The sequence below is a fragment of the Furipterus horrens genome, unplaced genomic scaffold (genome assembly GCF_987537825.1).
Source record: "Furipterus horrens unplaced genomic scaffold, mFurHor1.1.pri manual_scaffold_3, whole genome shotgun sequence".
In the NCBI taxonomy this organism is placed as follows: Eukaryota; Metazoa; Chordata; class Mammalia; order Chiroptera; family Furipteridae; genus Furipterus; species Furipterus horrens.
In genome coordinates this window covers 39,543,394-39,560,546 of record NW_028327173.1, presented here as the reverse complement: position 1 = coordinate 39,560,546, position 17,153 = coordinate 39,543,394, and the positions used below count along the sequence as shown (strand labels likewise).

At 41.3% G+C, this 17,153-nt stretch overlaps 1 protein-coding gene across 1 annotated transcript in view; it reads left to right on the top strand.

Moving 5' to 3' along the window:
- Positions 1-8,494: 8,494 nt before the first annotated feature.
- The window catches only part of PLPP3 (phospholipid phosphatase 3), a 74,342-nt gene continuing 65,683 nt past the window's right edge, over positions 8,495-17,153 (top strand). Inside the window, exon 1 of the mRNA XM_090269536.1 lies at positions 8,495-9,237. Within this exon, the coding sequence (XP_090125662.1) occupies positions 9,099-9,237 (139 nt within the window). The 5' untranslated portion in view covers positions 8,495-9,098. The remainder of the gene's footprint in view (positions 9,238-17,153) is intronic.

Here is a 17,153-nt window from a genome sequence, read left to right as displayed (position 1 = left end):
CAATAAAGTGCAAAATCTTTATGTCTGCATATTAATTTCACATCATTGTATTTTATATGTGCATGTGTAACCACCACCCAAATCAAGCACTCAAAAGGCTTCCTCTTGCCCATGCCCATTGATAACCTCCTCCCCATAGGTGACCACTATTCTGAGTTCTATCATTATAGATTAATTAATTCTTTTTCTATTTCTTGTAAAGCAACACAGTGTGCACTCTGTTGCTAATTTCTTTTTTTCAACAGTATGTATGAGAGAGTCACCATGTTCCTCTGTATATATGTAGTTCATTCTTTTTCATTTCTGCATAGTATTCTACTGTATGAGATATCATAATTTATTTAACCGTTCTCCTTTTGATGGGAATTGTGTTGCTTCCATTGTGAACTATCATGAGTAGAGCTGCTATGAAGCTTCTTGTACTTGTCTTCTGGTGAATGTATGCCCTCACCTTTGTGGGGCACAGCCTAGGATTGGAACTGCTGGGCCATAGGACATGCATGTGTTTAGTTTTAGTAGATATTGCCAATTTTTTTTCAATGTAGCTATACCAATTTTCACTCCAGTTGGTCCACACTTCACCAAAACTTGATAGTGTCAAGATTTTTAATTGTGGCCATTTTGATAGGTATATAGTAATATTTCATTGTGGTTTTTCATTTGCATTTCACTAATGCCTAAGAATGTTGAACACCCTGTCCTATGCTTATTGGCCATTCATATATCCTAACATGTGAAATACCTATTCAAGACTCCCTCCCCTGCCCTCTTAAAGTTTTAGAAGGGTTGTCTGTATTTTTCCGATTGATTTGTAGTTCTTTATATATTCTGAATATAAGTCTTCTTTGTGGATGTGTGTATTTTCCTAATCTGACCTAATTGCCTTTTTTAGTTTCTTACTTGTGTATTTTAGCCATAAGCAAACTTTTTCTGGAAAGGGTCAGATAGTAAATATTTTAGACTTTGCAGGCCATGTGATCTCTGCTGCAGCTACTCAACTCTGCCATTGTAATGCACAAGCAGCTGCATACAGCCACATGTTAAATAACAGGCATGGCTGTGTTCCAATAAAACTTTATTTATGGTCAATAACATTTTGAATTTCATATACATTTCACATATCAAAAAATATTATTCTTCTTTTGATTTTTTTAACCATGTTAAAATGTGAAAACCATTCTGAGCTCATGTAGTGGCTGAATTTAGCCCACAGGCCATAGTTTGTTTCCTAGAATGTATTTTATAAATATAAAATCTTAATTTTAGTGAATTCCCTTTTACATCTCTTTTTTTGTAATTGATGTTTTCTATTCCTGGAAAAGAAATCTTTGTCTGCCCCAAAGTCATAACTATGTCCTCCTTTTTTCATTCTAAAAGCTGTATTTTATTTTATTATTCACATTTATAACAATAATCTGGGGCTAAGTGTTGTGTATGTTGTGAAGCAGAAGTTTCACACTTTTGTTTGTATATATACAAATTATGATCTACCTATTACAGCTGTATTATGCAGCTATGATTTATCTTCTCTGTCAAACTTTTCCTGACTGTCGTGTGTGAAACTTATAACTCTCTGCCTGTTATTCATTCAACAATTACTTTTGGAAGGCTTATTATGCACCATGCTAGGCACAAAGGTTTGTCTTTTGTCTGAAAGAGATTATTGTCTTTTGAAGAAAACAGTTAAGTCTTTACAGTAAAATGTGACATGTGCCATGATAATATGGCAAGTAATTTGTTTATGTTTTTCTCCTACTAAAACTGAACCATTTGAAGAAAGGGATCATAAACTTTAAATTGATTATCTCTAGCATGTAGAATAAATTCTAGTATGGAATAGGTGCTTGTGAAAATTTGATGAGTGATTAAATGAGTGAATAAATATGCACATAAGGATACAGTGAATATGTATACAGAATATGCATATATATGAATTCAGTGAATAACACACCTAAATGTATATATGTGTATAAACACACACACACACACACACACACACACACTCCTACTCTTCCTCCCAGACACACACAGCTGAAGTACCACTTGGGGAAACCACTAATCTTTCCCTTGTATACTTTAGACAGAGGACAAAGTGTTTTCAGTATAGATTAGCGACTTTCAACTTTTTTCCATCTCATGGCACACAAACTAAATACTAAAATTCTGCACCACACCAACAAATATGTTTTTTGCCAATCTGACAAAAATAGGTATAATTTTGATTCATTCACACCAGATGGCTATTGTTTTGTTGGCTGTTGTTATTTTTTATTTGACAATCTAAGGGAAAAGAGGTCAGGGCTCTGACTAAATGGTCAGGTATTGCATATTTTTAAAATTCTTTCAGCACACTGGCTGAAAATCACTGGTCTAGATAAATGATTCAAGTCTTGGTGGCTTTTATATCACATTCAAATACAGGCTCTCTCACTTAGTAGTCACATAATCTTAGACCAGTTACTTAACATCCTGGTGTCCCAGTAGCCTTATTTTTTATATGGGAAAGCCTTCCGAATAGAGTTATTTAAAATATTAAATGGATTCATACATATAAAATTATTAGGGCCCTAAAGGCTCGATGAGGGTAGGAATTTTTGTCTGCTCTGTTCGTTGCCATATCCCTAGTGTTACTGGGCATGGAGCAAGTCTGCCTCGGGACGGCCACTAGGGTGTAGGTTCTTGACTTGTGCAAAAAAGATATCACGACAGGAGTCCAGGTGATTTTGAGAGTCCATTTATTAAAGCTGGGGACAGTGAAATAAGGATGGGGCTTAGGACAGAAGAAGCAACAGCAGAAAGCCTAGGCGGCACTGCTTTGGCTCTCTAGAAACGTTATAGGAAAAAAAGGAGCTTAGGTGAGGCTGCTGTCAGCTCACTGGAAAGTCAGAGAAAGGGGATCCCCTGGTTTCAAGTCTCAAAGGGTCCCTTCGAATTTAGGAGATACAGGCCTGTGGGGGAAGACGAAGGGGAGGGAATGGACTGAGCATGCTACCCGGGAGGAAGAGTGCGCTGGACTCCTTTGTCTGGACAGTTTTAAAGCCTGTGAGTTTAGGGCAGTCTTAGGGAAGGATCTCAACAGTATATTCTCCAGCTTTTCCAGAGTTGTGGTCTCCACTGATTGGTCAGCACCAGGACAGAGGGTCATTAGTCATCACAGCAGGTCCTGGCTTCACCAGCCTGGTTTTGCTGCTTTTCTGGGCCTGGAGTGAAATATAACAAAAGCCTAGATGCTATCTTTAGGAAGGAAAGGTCAGCAGAGTCTAAACCACTGGGCCAGAGATATCCCAGGGGAGGAAGCTCACCCTAAGAGCGACGTCCGGAGTCAGTTTTGCCCATTGCTAGGCACCTGGGTCTTTTCACCTGGTGACTTTCTGTATCTGGCTGTAAATTGCTCGGCCAGTTTATTCAGCTATCTGGCTCAGTTTCTTCATTCCACTTGCCAAGGAGTTTTCCTAGCTTCTTACTATCCTGCCTCACTAGCTCCTAGAAGAGTGCTCGGTACATAGCAGGTGTGCAATAAATATCTGTTGCATGAATGACAAATACCTGGATAAGAAGAACTCAGTAACCGTTGGCTATTATTATTTCATGTATGATACTATAAAAGTTCTGAATTCTTATTCCAACCATTCCCCTACTCTAACTCTTGAGTTTTCATTTGGGGAGTCATAGCAGTTTTCTAAAGTAACACCAGGGGGCAGCATCAGTCTCCTTTATAGTTACCGGCCTCGCTCTAGTTTGACCCGGTCTAGGGACAAACTCGGCAACATCTCTATATGCAAATTAATCCATTCTGGATTCTGTTTTTTTAATGAACAAGATTAATTGCTTAAAGTACCATAAGGTTTTTTCTTAATTGCCCCAATTTCTAGTTAAAGAAAAGCTCGTAGAAAAGTAAAAATATTCACACGGATGGAGGCTGTTTTACAGTAACACTACTGTTTTGTGTTCTTAAAGCTCCCTTTCGGTAACAAATAACTGCTTGGCAAATAATGAACCCAAATCTTTCCTTTCAGTGGCACAAGATGCAACAATGTTGTTTCGTTCCAAGTCTATAAGAAGAGACAAGACAAAATAAAACGTCTTCTCTTCTGTCTTTTAAGTCGACTTGAGGCCACTTCTGTAGTCCCTCTGCTACTCCGTGAAACCACTGATGAGACACAGGAATTTCTGAGCACCTTTGAGGGTGAAACTGAGCTTGTGGTGTAAAGAAAAAGAACGTTGGTTTAGAAATTGAGAAAACTGGAACGCCAGTGGGGCTCAAGGAATCCCCTTAGCTCCAACTTTAAACACATTTCTTCTCTCTTCGACTTTCACTATCTTTATTTCTAAGACATGGATAACAGTCTCTGCCTTACTTACTTGAAATGAGTTCAGTGGATGTGAATAGCTTTATAAGCTGTCATGGACTCTATTTTATACTGAGTGAACTAATGCTAGAATCATTTCCGTTTTAACTATGGGGAAAACTAGTTCTAGCCAGTTACTTGGCCTTGCCTCAGTTTTCTCATCTATAAAACAAGCTAATGATAGCAACCCCAGTAACTTCAATGAGTTGTAAGGATAAAATAAGATAATAGGGGTGAAAGCACTTTTAAAGCGAAAGCGCTCTCAATTGCACAAGATTATTAGTTTAAGCAAATGGCTTTTCTTGAGTGTCACAAACTCCTAAAGAAAAGAGTATTTAACTAAATTGTCTAAAAAACAAAGCATGTTTGATTTACTACCTTCGGAAATCTCAGGAAATTGCACATTTAAAAGAAGATAGGAATAGGGACGCTGAAGGTGTCCGTTGCATTTAGTGAAAGATGGACAAAACTAAATGGTTAGAGTTATATGGATGATGCAGTTACTAGTTGATAAACACTTTTTGAATATCTGTATTTAAATTAGTTGTATTGTGTGCTTCTGTAGCACATATACTAAATTAGGTGTATTGGGAAATAACATGTTCATTCAAAATATTAACATTCACCTAACATTTGTCAGCTGCTTGTTGTGTACCAGCTATTTTCAAATGTATTATTTCATTTTTAGTGTTATAGTTCCCAGAACCAGAGAAAAAATGTCAGCCCCATTTAAGAGTCAGGGAAACTGAGATTCAGAGAAGTTGCTCAACTTGCCTCAGGTCAAACAGCAGATCTAAGATAGACCTCAAATCCTGTGCTCCTTCCTGTCTTTTATCAGAAGTGTTACTCTGGATGCCTGTATTCAGTCTCGTGGGAGCACTCGTGATAAAGAGTCAAATGATAGCAGTAAGCCAGCAATTTTTGTTTAGTAAAAAACAGAGGTGGGCCCTGGCTGGTGTGGTTCAGTTGGTTGGAGTGCTGTCTGGTAATTGAAAGGTTGCGGGTTCAATTTCCTGTCAGGGCACATACCTGGGTTGTGGGTTTGATACCCATTCATTTCGATTACCAATCCCAGGTCTGGGAGCTTATGGAAGGCAACTGATCAGTGTTTCTCTCCAGCATAGATGTTTCTCTCTCTTCCTTCCTCTTGCTCTAAAAACAATGGGGGAGAGGGCGGGGGGGGGGGGCAGGTGGAATGTAAATGTAAAACCAGAGGTTTTTAAGAACCTGGATAAATGGGTACTTAGTAGCCCAAACTCATCTGTCTTCTTAAGTGAATTTCAATGGCTTGGGAAATTTGGGCTCTGAACTTTGAACTACACACCTCTTTGTAAAGGGGACTCAGTTAACTATCTCTCCCTTAAATATTTCCAGAGTCAATTCATGCCGTTTCAAAATTTTTTTAAAAAATGACTGATTATTGAATGTTAGAGGTTAAAAAGAGAGAAATAAAATTATGAGGTAACAAGAGATCTTAGAAATGAAGTCCACTTATATCACTTATATCTCTTGGGATGTATCAGTTATTTAAGAATGATGTGCTGTTGTTGCCACACATAATAAGTTAATCTTAAGGCATTTATCCCTGCTGATGCTATAGGTTTTATACAGACTAGCTTAGTGATCTGGATGCCATTGTAAGTGTGAATTTTGGTAAACTATGTTTATGAGGGATTTTAATTATTTAGTTACTTAGAAATGACACCATTCTAAACTGTCAAGTCTGTTCTGTGGCATTTTACTTGCTAATTAGATTGTTCAATTTTAGGGTTTAAAGCAAAGAGGCCTTCACATTTATGTATCTGATAGGCTGTTTTATTTCCTATTATCTAAAGAGTGATATTGACACTATCTTTAAGATTTGTTCAAATCACTTATAATGAGTCTCTGTAGTGACCTGTTCTCTTGAAGAGTTACCCAAATATACTTGTTTGCATACAACTACATGAATTGATTAACATTGTGATCTCCTGGTTACGGAAAAATATATAGCCCACAGACCCTTGTAAATGGAAATATAAAACCCTCATTTAAACATTCATTGATTTTTCCCTTTCATTCGTCCCTGAAATAACTGATTTTTATCCTTCTTAACAATTAGTTGAGTTTAGTCCAGAGAGCCTTAAAGCAAAATAGGTTTCTAATATTCAATCTAGTGCCAGCTAAAATTAGCAGTCTTACCCTGTAACTTTAAAAGAGACCAACAATGATTGCTGAGTTATTATACCTTTTAAGGACAGTAAAAATCTGGCTTTAAAAAATGTTTATTCTCAAATTAATAAGTCATTTAAAAGACAAAAGGAAGGGAAGTAACTAAAATTCAGACAATAGAACAGAGTAGTATACAGTGGAATATAAGTGGCTTTCTGAGTGGCACAGAGGTCCAAGGAATTTTTGAGTTCCAAGAAGGAAAAGATCAGAGTGGTGTGTAGTTTCAGGACGGCTAGCACTTTTGGGTTGAATTCCAAAGATAGGTTTGGCTACTTAGAACCTGAGGATGATTATAATTGCAAAGACGGTAGGATGGCCAAGGGTGGGACACTGGAATCCCTGAATTCCTTTTTCATTGTCAATAAAGGTGAAATCGGCCTTGTATTGTTTCTGCTGTTTTAACATTTCAAGAGAAGGTATTTCTCACGGAAAATCCAAGGAATCTGTTCTGTTAGTCACCCTGGCTTTTGCTTGCTGCTATTGTTTTTCCCCTTACATGCAGTGTCCCAGCTTCAGCACTGTTGTAGAGATTCATTTACTCTTGCTTCCACTTACTCTTATACAGTCTGGACGTGAGGTTAATTCAGCAGCCACTAAGCTGCATGCCACGCACTGGGGAGATGCTGTGAAGCCGATAATTTATAGAGTGGGCTAGTCTTTACTAACTGTAACACCTAATCATACCGTGATATGTGCTACCAGAGTGTTATAAACAAAGTGTCAAAGGTGATGTTAATTCTGTCCAGGGGTCAAGAAAGGGCTCAGAGAGAAAGTGACACTTCAGAGGACCCTAAAGCCAGAGGAGCATTTTGGGAGCTGGAGAAGGGATGGATGTGCACTATAGGCAGAGGGAGTAGGAGAGCAAGGGGGAGTGTGAAGAGACTGTTTGAGAAAAGGAAAGTGGCTCATGGTGACTGGAGAGAGGGTTATGAACCCTATAACAAGTTGGTGTAAATGTATTAAAAAGCTACAGGATGAGTAAAAAGACATCTGGAAGAAATGATCACTTATTTTTCACTGTGTGTTTAGCTCCCTGCTAGGCACTGTAGAAAATATAAGGGAAAACCCTTGCCCTGGGAATATTTATCTTGAAGAACTACTAAGTGATTAAGTCACATAAAATAATTTTAAAATAATATGACAGTCTAAGGCAAAGCATTAGAGTACCCTTAAACTCAAGCTAAAGATGGTACCTCCTGTGAGTACTCCTCATGGCCTGGGCTTCCCGCCACACACTCTTCCATGGTGATACAGACAGGCTGGGGGCCTTGAGGGCTTCAGACTCCTTCGCTTCAGACACAGGTAAATTTCATGAAACCTATGTAGAGTACTTCCTATATGCCTGGCACTTTTCTAGGTGCTTATATGGACTGAGTGATTAAATCTCCACGGTTACTCTATGTGGGAGAGTTTTCATCTCCATTTACATGTGGGGAAACTGAGGCACAGAGCCACCGCCAGAAATCAAATCCACAGAGTCTAGCTCCAGAGTCCTGCAGTCTTTTTTTTTTTCATGTCACTATCCTCAGCATCTAGCACAGTATAGGAGCTGGGTATTAAGATCTTAAAAAAAAAAAAAAGCACAACACAAACCAAAGACAGTTTTCCTTGAGTATTTTCAGGATAATGTGATTCAAATTAAAATAAAGCCGGGGAAAACAGACTTGAAAACCTCAAATTTGTGAGGAGAAATGCATTTTAGCTGTAGAGCCTTAACTTGTTGGCCCAAGGCCAGCAGGAAAAAAAAATTTTTTTTTTTAAATTTATATGTATTTTTCCTTTTGTGACAATCTGATGTTTCTGAACGCTAGGGGCTCCCTGATTCTCTGGTTTGAGAGTAACTTTTCCTTTTCGATTTTTTTTTTAAGGGGGTGGGGGAAAATGTGGCCTTAATTATCCTACGTCTTAGGCAGCTTAAGGAAGGGGCTGTGCTTTCTGAATCCCATCAGAGCCAAGTGAGGAGGTCCTTCTCGTTCCCTCTCTCTCTTTTAAAAGGACCTCGTGAAATAAAAGTGCAGAAAACAAACCCAAGGCGATCACAACAGCAGCCGCGGCGGCAGCAGCAGCAGCGCCAGGAGGAGGAAAGTCGGGGCCGGGGCAGGCGCTCGGAGCGGCTGGGCGCCGCGCGGCTCCCATTCATTAAGTCACCAGCTGCGGAGGGAGGTGGCGGAGCGCCCGCGCTGCCCACTCGCTCGCTCGCTCGCGCTCACAGACTCACGCCCGCCCAGCGCCTCTCCAGCAGCGCAGCTCTGCAAAACTTTCTGCTCGGGATTTGGCGCTCTTCCCCTCGGACTTTCGAAAGATTTGGGGTTGAGAGAGGAAAGAAAACAGAGGCAGCCGAGGGGAGCAGAAAACACCACCGTCTGCGCCGGGAGCAGGCAGCGAAGCCGCACTCTCGCCTCCGAGCCCCCAGCCCGGGCCGACCCGCCACCCTCCGCACCAGCCTCGGCCAGGAAGCGACCGCGGCATCGGGGTGTGTGTGGCTGCTGTTGCGGGGCGTCTTCGCGGGGCGGGAGGCTCGCGCCGCAGCCAAGCGCCATGCAAAACTACAAGTACGACAAGGCGATCGTCCCGGAGAGCAAGAACGGCGGCAGCCCTTCGCTCAACAACAACCCGAGGAAGGGCGGCAGCAAGCGGGCGCTGCTCATCTGCCTCGACCTCTTTTGCCTCTTTATGGGTGAGCCCAGCCCCGCTGTCCCTCGGCCCCTCGGCCCCTCGGCTCCCCCCGGCCGTCGGCCCCGGTGCGGGTCCCAGCCCGGCGGGGTGCCTGCGCGCGGGGCTCGGCACTTCCTCGCTGGCGCGGGGCCGCATCTCCGGGCGCTAACGCGCTGTCAGCCCGGGGAGGCCCCCGCAGCCTTCTCGGGGAGACTTTGCTCCCCTTCTGGCCCCCCGACCCGCCCCCTCCCCGATCCCACAGACTTCCCGGCCTGCACATGAATGTTTGGGCGTGCTTAGGCTTTCGCGGGCGGCTATAAACCCGCTCCTTAAAACCCGTCTCCACTTGGAAGCCCAGGTGGAATCCCACGGGAGATGTGGGTCCATCCTTTTAGTTTGGGGAAGTTGGTTGAACCGTGATCTAGAGCCAGCGCATAGCGTGTTGCCCTCCATCCAAGTAAAATGGATTTACTGGAGCGCCAGGCTCCTGCGTGGAGCCGAGCTGCCTTCCCCTGACTGTATGTAAACATCCAACCCCTTCCGCCGATGCTGCCCCGGCCCGGCCAGACCCGAGCGCTGGCTTTTCCACTCGCTCCTCTCCTCAACGCCCCCCAGGGGTTTGGAAGGTGCTCTCCAGGGCATGATGCGTGGTACCTGTTCTGCAGTCACTTCTTAGGCGCCTACTGTGTGCCAGGTCGTAATTTTAACTCGCTCTCCCCCTGACTCGGTACAGTTGGGGTGAAGAGCCCCATTTCACCGATGAGGAAATTGAGGCACTGGGAAAGCAAGCTCCGTCGAGTTTTGGGACCACAATTAATGCACTTAAGAAAGCTGAGGCTATAGACCACTTCTGTTTATCAAACTAGTTGGCAGGGCTGTGGGAGTGAAAGGAATTGGAGTGGGAGAGTAAGGATTTATGAACTCGGTGCGGGGAGGGTCAAGCTATTGACACGAATCTACGGGAGTTCCAAGGTTGAAGTCAGCGTAGTTTTTTTTTTTTTTTTTTTTTAAGCGAATTGTGGTGTAATGGAAAGAACACAGGGCTTGTCATCAGAACACTGCCCCTCTGCCACTTGTTGGGTGTGCCACCTAACTGCCTCATTGGCCTCAGTTTCCTCATCAGTTGAGTGAGTGTGTTGAACTAGATGCTCTCCAAGGCCCCTTCCTGCATTCAGAACTAGGATTTGGTCCAGGAGCTGTTCTGCCAACTCTGCTAACTGAGAAACATCTGTGTTCCCTATTCAGATCCCTTAAAATAGAACTCCTGCACTGAGACTTAAGGTCCCCTTTGAAATGGATTTGTCCAGGCGGAGTGTGCAAACCATAGATCTCTTGGGCTGGACTTAACACTACCTCTGTTTATGACTTTCTGTAGCAGGGTCCTTTGGCTTGCTGGTCCATAGTAAATTTTGAGAGTCAAAGAAAGATGGGACTCTTAAGAATTTAAAAGCTGTGCTGTGTGCAAAAGAAGAAAGGTCACTACAAATCCCATACCCACTTCTCCTTGGAAATTCAACATTAAGATGCTATGTAAAGGAATTGTCACTGGGGGGCCTACCTTCCTGAAAGTGGCTGGCTTATTATCATGCACAGTGGGAAAGGTTAGTACTTTCTTTGCCAAACTATTGAATTTTTAAAAGACCTTCCCTGGTTCTGGGGAATACTAAACATACTAAATCTGTTCACTGTAAACTTGCCTGCAGCTTCCAGTGTTTGCTGGCATCTTTGGTTGGTGGTAGGAGTGAGCTCTTTCTTGTCAGCCGGTGCAGTGTGCCTCCTACTAGCCTACTTTGTGATTAGGAAAGCCCAGCTGGAATATGCTCGACGGCCTTTGTAGCCTTATTGCTCTCCTCCAGTCCCCAGAGATGATGTATTCTTATGAAAAGAGAAAGACCTGTGAAGGAATTTGCAAAAAAGACTCACCTATCAGCTATATTGTAGGCAGGGCACAGAAACCCAAGCTGCTCTGTTTGTTATGCACGGAAAGTGTAAGGAAGGTGTATGTTTCATCTGCCCCAACGCTCCCTGCCCCCGCCCTCATTTCCCTATGTTAATATTCTAAACCTAGTTGTTTTATTTTGTTTACTCACTGTTGGCCTGTTTGCGTAAGTGATTTTGTTTACCTCCAAAAAGTAATGATAACAGTACCTTGTATTTTATTACAAGACACACATAGCTACCCATTTAATGTATGTGCCTTGCCATTAAAGCCATGTCAACTAAGTCATTTTCAAAGTGACTTATTATCAATGCCTCCCCTATGCACAGGCCTAATTACAATACCACTAATTTAATACCTCTAACAACTTTAGTGGGAAAAGCTGTAAGGTAAATATGTGCTTGAGAAATTTATGCAAGAGAACTCAATTTGGCTTCCAGAAGAAAATTAATAACACAACATGTGATTTTAATATTCCACACACCACAGTCCTAAAAAAAATTGTTTCTACTTGCTTCACTTTTTGCCTAAAACTGTCAGTATGGTTTAATTTTTATATAGTTTATTGATCATATGGTCTGGATTACAGGGCACTAATATATTAAAAAGAGAGAAATAGTTCTCTGTTTATTCTCTCACAGGAATATATACCAAGCTTCATCTCCTTGTATCTGGAAAAAATAAAAGTCCATGTGCTATGTAAGTGGAACTATGCAAGCCGTTTAACTTGTTCCACATACCTTTATAGAATGTTAAATTCTTGGTGAAAAAACAAAAGTCCACTCTTTGAAGGCCAGAAGAATCTGGTGGCAAAGAACACCAATAGGAGTTTACCTCCCAGTGAACAGCTTCCTTTGCCTTTGCTGACTAATTGTTTTTATAAATACAGTTATGAATCTTTCCATGGTGGTTTTTCTGAAATAGATTTTGTTTTCCTTGCAATTAAGTATTATATACACCTCCTGTTTTCTGTTCATTGGTTCTGGTGTATGAGGTTACATGAGAGCAGCAGAAAATATTCTCAGGCAAGATGGGAGGTGCATCCACTATTGTAAGCTTATTTGTAATATAAATTAGTTTATGTACTCTTGCCTGAAACCCTCATGAAGAAATTATCTCCATTTGATAGATGAGAAAATCAAGTATCAGAGAAAGGAAGGACTTGGATTCATACTGGAGTTGATTTGGGTTGATGTCTGGTTTTCAGTGAGCAGGACTGGAGTCCATCCCCCTTTCCTTTCCTCAAGATTCTCATCAGAAAATCCTGAAACTCAGTTTGCAGAAAGTCCTGCCTCTCCACATTTCTTCCTAGTAACCTATTTGCATCTAAGCAGATGGATAAAGGCTCTTCCACTCTTCTAATCTGTGGTATGGCCTTGTTTTGATTTGGGGCTAGTTCTAGTACTAAGTAATTCCCAAGTTTTGAGGGCACCTTTTACCTCATGGGACCGTGGTTCCAAGGAAAGGACGCAAAGCAGTTTGGCTGTAGCGTAATGCAGATTTGGTAAACCCATGTTGAGCTTCTGTGTCTGCGCCTTGCCTTCCCTCTTCCCTATTCCCGTCCCAAGATGCACTTAGCTGGGTTGGCAGTTTAGACACGTCCAGCTTTTTGTCCTGTGGACCCTGTTCAAGGCCCTTCATCCTCTGAGTTCAGTTAGCTCATTTACAAACTGGTGATCAGAATGGCCACTAACTAAGCTGCTGTGAGGATCAGAAGAAATATTGGGTGTGAAACTTGTTTTTTCATCTCTCAAGACTTGGAAACATGCAAGGAATCTATAATTTGGCCCCAGGTGAAGGTTTTGTGGTTGTCATCATACCTTGTGTCTCATTGGTAGATGAGATTGTGAAATGAATGCTCAGTAATGATATTATAGTGAAGACCATAAACCATTCACTTCATGTACTAGAAAGGCACATTTGCCCAGTAAGTGGGGCACGGATGACATCCATTCATCGTTGATCTAAACTTTAGCCGAATTCTTGAGCCCTAGATTACCATCTAATCCTCTTGAGAGAAAGTTCTTTTGTTCAGAAAGACTGTTCTTTATTTGGCTTTTGATACCAGGGAGCAGGTTAGCTGAGCATAGGATGGAAGATGTTTAAGGAATCAGGTGGTGGTCAGGTTAGAAGTTGGAAGGTCCTGACTCCTGTTCCATTCCCCACCAGAAAACGAAGTTGCTGGGTGGAGTGTTGTGAGGCAAGGGGAAAGATTTGGTGGCCTTTCCACTTTTAGCCCATTGGATTTCCTGTCCATTTTCGGAGTCTTTCTTTCCCTCTCCCTGTGCAGTTGTTTGGGCTGGGAAGCCCACTTGGTCCCAGCATGATGCTAATGAAACCATAGTAAGGACTTCTTCCCTGCGTAAGCAGTTATATTTATGGAGAAACTACCCGTGGGTCAGTTCAATACACATTATTTGAGGAGTAATAATCTCTTTTGGGGATGCCTACTATGTCAATATTACACAAATTCACCTCATAAGGAGACTCATCTGGTGTGAAATACAGATTCTCAGACCGCTTCCTGGGAGAGTCCAATTCAGTAGGCTTTGGGCCAGTGCCTGGAATTTTGTGTTTTATCAAAGCTTCTGGTGATTCTTATCAGGCCAATTTGTTTTAATTTCTGGGTTCCAAACTGAGTTCTAGGTAGTTGAAGTTGCCAGCTAACTGACCACTTTGGATAAATGAGATGTTAACTATAAATATTTTCTTTTGAATATTGGAGTTTGTGTGAGTAAAAAGTGAATGGAATAAATTAGATTCCCCAACAGAGCCTTTAAAAGATCTAAGTTAGCTTGGCAAAGTATTGTAGAAATAGCACAAGCTTTGGATTTACGAACAGATAGGTTTGGATCTTGACTTAAAGCTAAGATAGGTGTGACGTGGGCAAAAATAATATTTAACATTTTCAGGCTTCAGTTTCCTGATCTGTAAAAGAAATAAGCAAACCTAGTGACACCCATGTGTGATGACACTCAGGTGAGATTGTGGATCTGAAAGCACTTGGAAAAGTTAAAAAGCCCTGTATTATTATCAGGTATCATGTCGGTAATGTTATTCATAGTAATTGTAGTCATTTCCTTTCATTCCAGCGCCCTCACTCCTCAATGGTTCTATGGAATCTTCTTCCATTTTTTGACACCGGAGTTGCCTAAAATATATGAGGAGAAAAAGTTGCGAGGAGAATCCTAAGCAAAAACCAGGCAGAAGGAACAAAAATGTTTCTCGGTAGCTGAAGGGGAGCAGTGGCAGGTTTTCTGGTCTGGGATCCTCGTTCAGAAGCCTCAGGAGCCTTTGGTGGCTGCGTCCTCTCTCTTTGAAGGGAAGATGGCCGTATCATCTTAAGAGAAAGACAAATACCCTTTAGAAGGGTAGAAGGAGATTTGGACAAATGATCTGTTTTAGCATCAGCTCTTCGCTGTATCTTTTGGCAGCCCAGGGAAAAACCTAACTAAATAAAATAGCTGTGATTGAAAATGACCGAAATGCTTGCTATCCAGAGTACACCACATATTTGTAGACGAAGGGAGTAACTGTTCTGGTTATCATATTTATGATTCACGCTAACCATGTCATATAGATACTAGATCCCTTTTATAGACGAGGCAACTCCAGCACAGAGAAGTGAAGCGACTTGCACAAGGGCAGCCAGCTACTAGGTAGTTAGTTACCAGAGCTCTTGTCAGCTTAGCTTGCTGCCCATTTTTCAATGCAATTCATGCAAAGAAGACTCATTCTTTTCTATTGCATTCCATTTCATTTATTTCAGTTGTATTGGGTCCAAATATGTACAGAATGTTCCAGTGGGCTCAACAGAAGACTCAGATAGGAGCCTTAACTCAAGGATGAGTTTGGGTAGTTGATGAGACCGAATTTTAGATAAATAATTGCAAGACAGCTTAGAATGTGCTGAATGAGCCTCCCTGTGGACATAATAATATGCCATCAGGACAATTCTTCATTGCCTAGATTCATGGAACTGAAAAGTACTTTAGAGATAGTATTATCAACAATACCAAGGTCATTTTCTATCTCAGTCACAAAAACAGGCCTTTTTGAACAGGGGAAGGTTGGGAAGTCTGAGGGGCAAAGCACAGGCTTTGGAGTCAAACAGACGGCGGTTTACTTACTATTATTAGCTATATAAGCTTAGGCAAATTACTGGATGTCTCTGAGGCCTCCAATTTCTCATTTGTAAGATGTGATAATATATGCATGTGAAGTTGTGAGGCTATGCCTGGCCTAGAGCGTGATGCATACTCACCCCACTGTGATGGAGTCCTGCTCCATGCCCTGGATTCATCTGTGGTGAACCTGAGGCCTGGATTGGTTAGTAATTAATTGTCCAGTTACAGTGAAAGAGCAGGGCAGAACCAAGGTCTTGCTTTTCTACCGTTTTGCTTTTCTGGTGTTTACTTGTCAGTTTGAAATTTGATGCCATCTGTAAGGCAGAGTTCTCCAGTGAGCTGTAGTCTCTTCTTTCTCTTCCCTGTGTCTATTAAAAGAGGAACAAGACAAACAGGTTTAACTTTTAATCCAGAGCAGTCGGTGATAGTTGAGTGAGGCCAGAGATACATGGGACAAATCCGAAGGACTAGGCCATTTTTGATATATTACTTTTCTCCCAACAGGTGCATATTCTAGAAAGTGCTTATTACCAAAGACAGCTGCTGACTGATTTGAGCTCAAACAGGCGCCATCTTTTTCAAATGATGTATTCAAAGAAGACAAGAAAGAGAACCCATATTTTTGAAGTTTTGCTTTTTGAAAGCTTCTCCACCACCTCTTGAGGTAGAAATTATTCTAACTTGACTGAGAAGGAAACTGAGTCTCAGATTAAATAATTTTGTCAAGGTCATGCATTAGTTGGCAGTCATTCAAAAGAAGTCTTAAGTGAGATTATTAAAGATCCTTGTGAAACTATTCTTCCCTTAGATCCTGATTAAATTATAAATTATAATCTGCATTAGAATTCCCAAATCCAAAACAAACCAAACAAAATAACACACATAAGACCCAGTTGGAAACTTTTGAAAGAAAGTTGGTGATTTCTGTGTGCTTTGAAAGTATATATTGCAATCAGAGTTTTGGTGGTAAGTGTGTTTTTGAGGTTTGTCATAAATTAACAAAATTATATGCCTAGAGAGTTGTGTAGAGAAATGCAAATCAGTATAAGCGCCTTGTCATAATAAGCAGTATGCTTTGGTTCCTGTTTATGTATCCCTAAAACATGTAATACACATGATTATATTGACACGAAGGAAGCCGTTCTCGTTGATGGTTTCTTTATATCTGGCCCCCAAATTAGTTTGTGGTATCAATCATATAATTTCTAGAGAGTCTATTTAATTAAGTCTATGTTTGTATCTGTCTTTTTAAGTATACATCTTTTGCAGATGTTTCTTGAGCACCTTACTAGATCCAGGAGATTCCTTACCTTTTAAGAATTCCCAGGCTGCATGCACACACATCACACACACACAGTAACGCTGACTCTGTAGTGGTAAGGAAGGGATATGGCAGCTTGGTGACGAGTGATGAAGTTTGCTTAAGGACATAGACCTGGTAATACCTTTAGCCATGCTGGGGTCAAGGGTGTTGAGGCCAAGGGAACAACAGGTGCTAACACCTTTGGTAAGGGTGAGGAGTTAGAGTATAAGTATGGTATATTTGCATTGAGTGGGGCAAAGAGGATCTAGAAGATGAGGCTGGAGAAATAGGTTGGAGCCAGATTATAAAAGCAGGCTGTAAATGGCAGGCAGCTAAGAAACTTGAACTTTACTTTGGAGGACCAGCAGAGCAAATAAAGTTTTATTTTTGTTTTCATTTCTCTTTTGTTTTGGAACATTTAATATAGAAACTAAACACAATATTGAAGGGTGGAATTGCTGGGTCATAGCTTCATAACTTCATGTTTAACTTTTTGAAGAACTTTCCATAGTGGCTGCACCATTATAGAAATAACACAAGATTAAATATGGAAGAACAAAACACAAAAG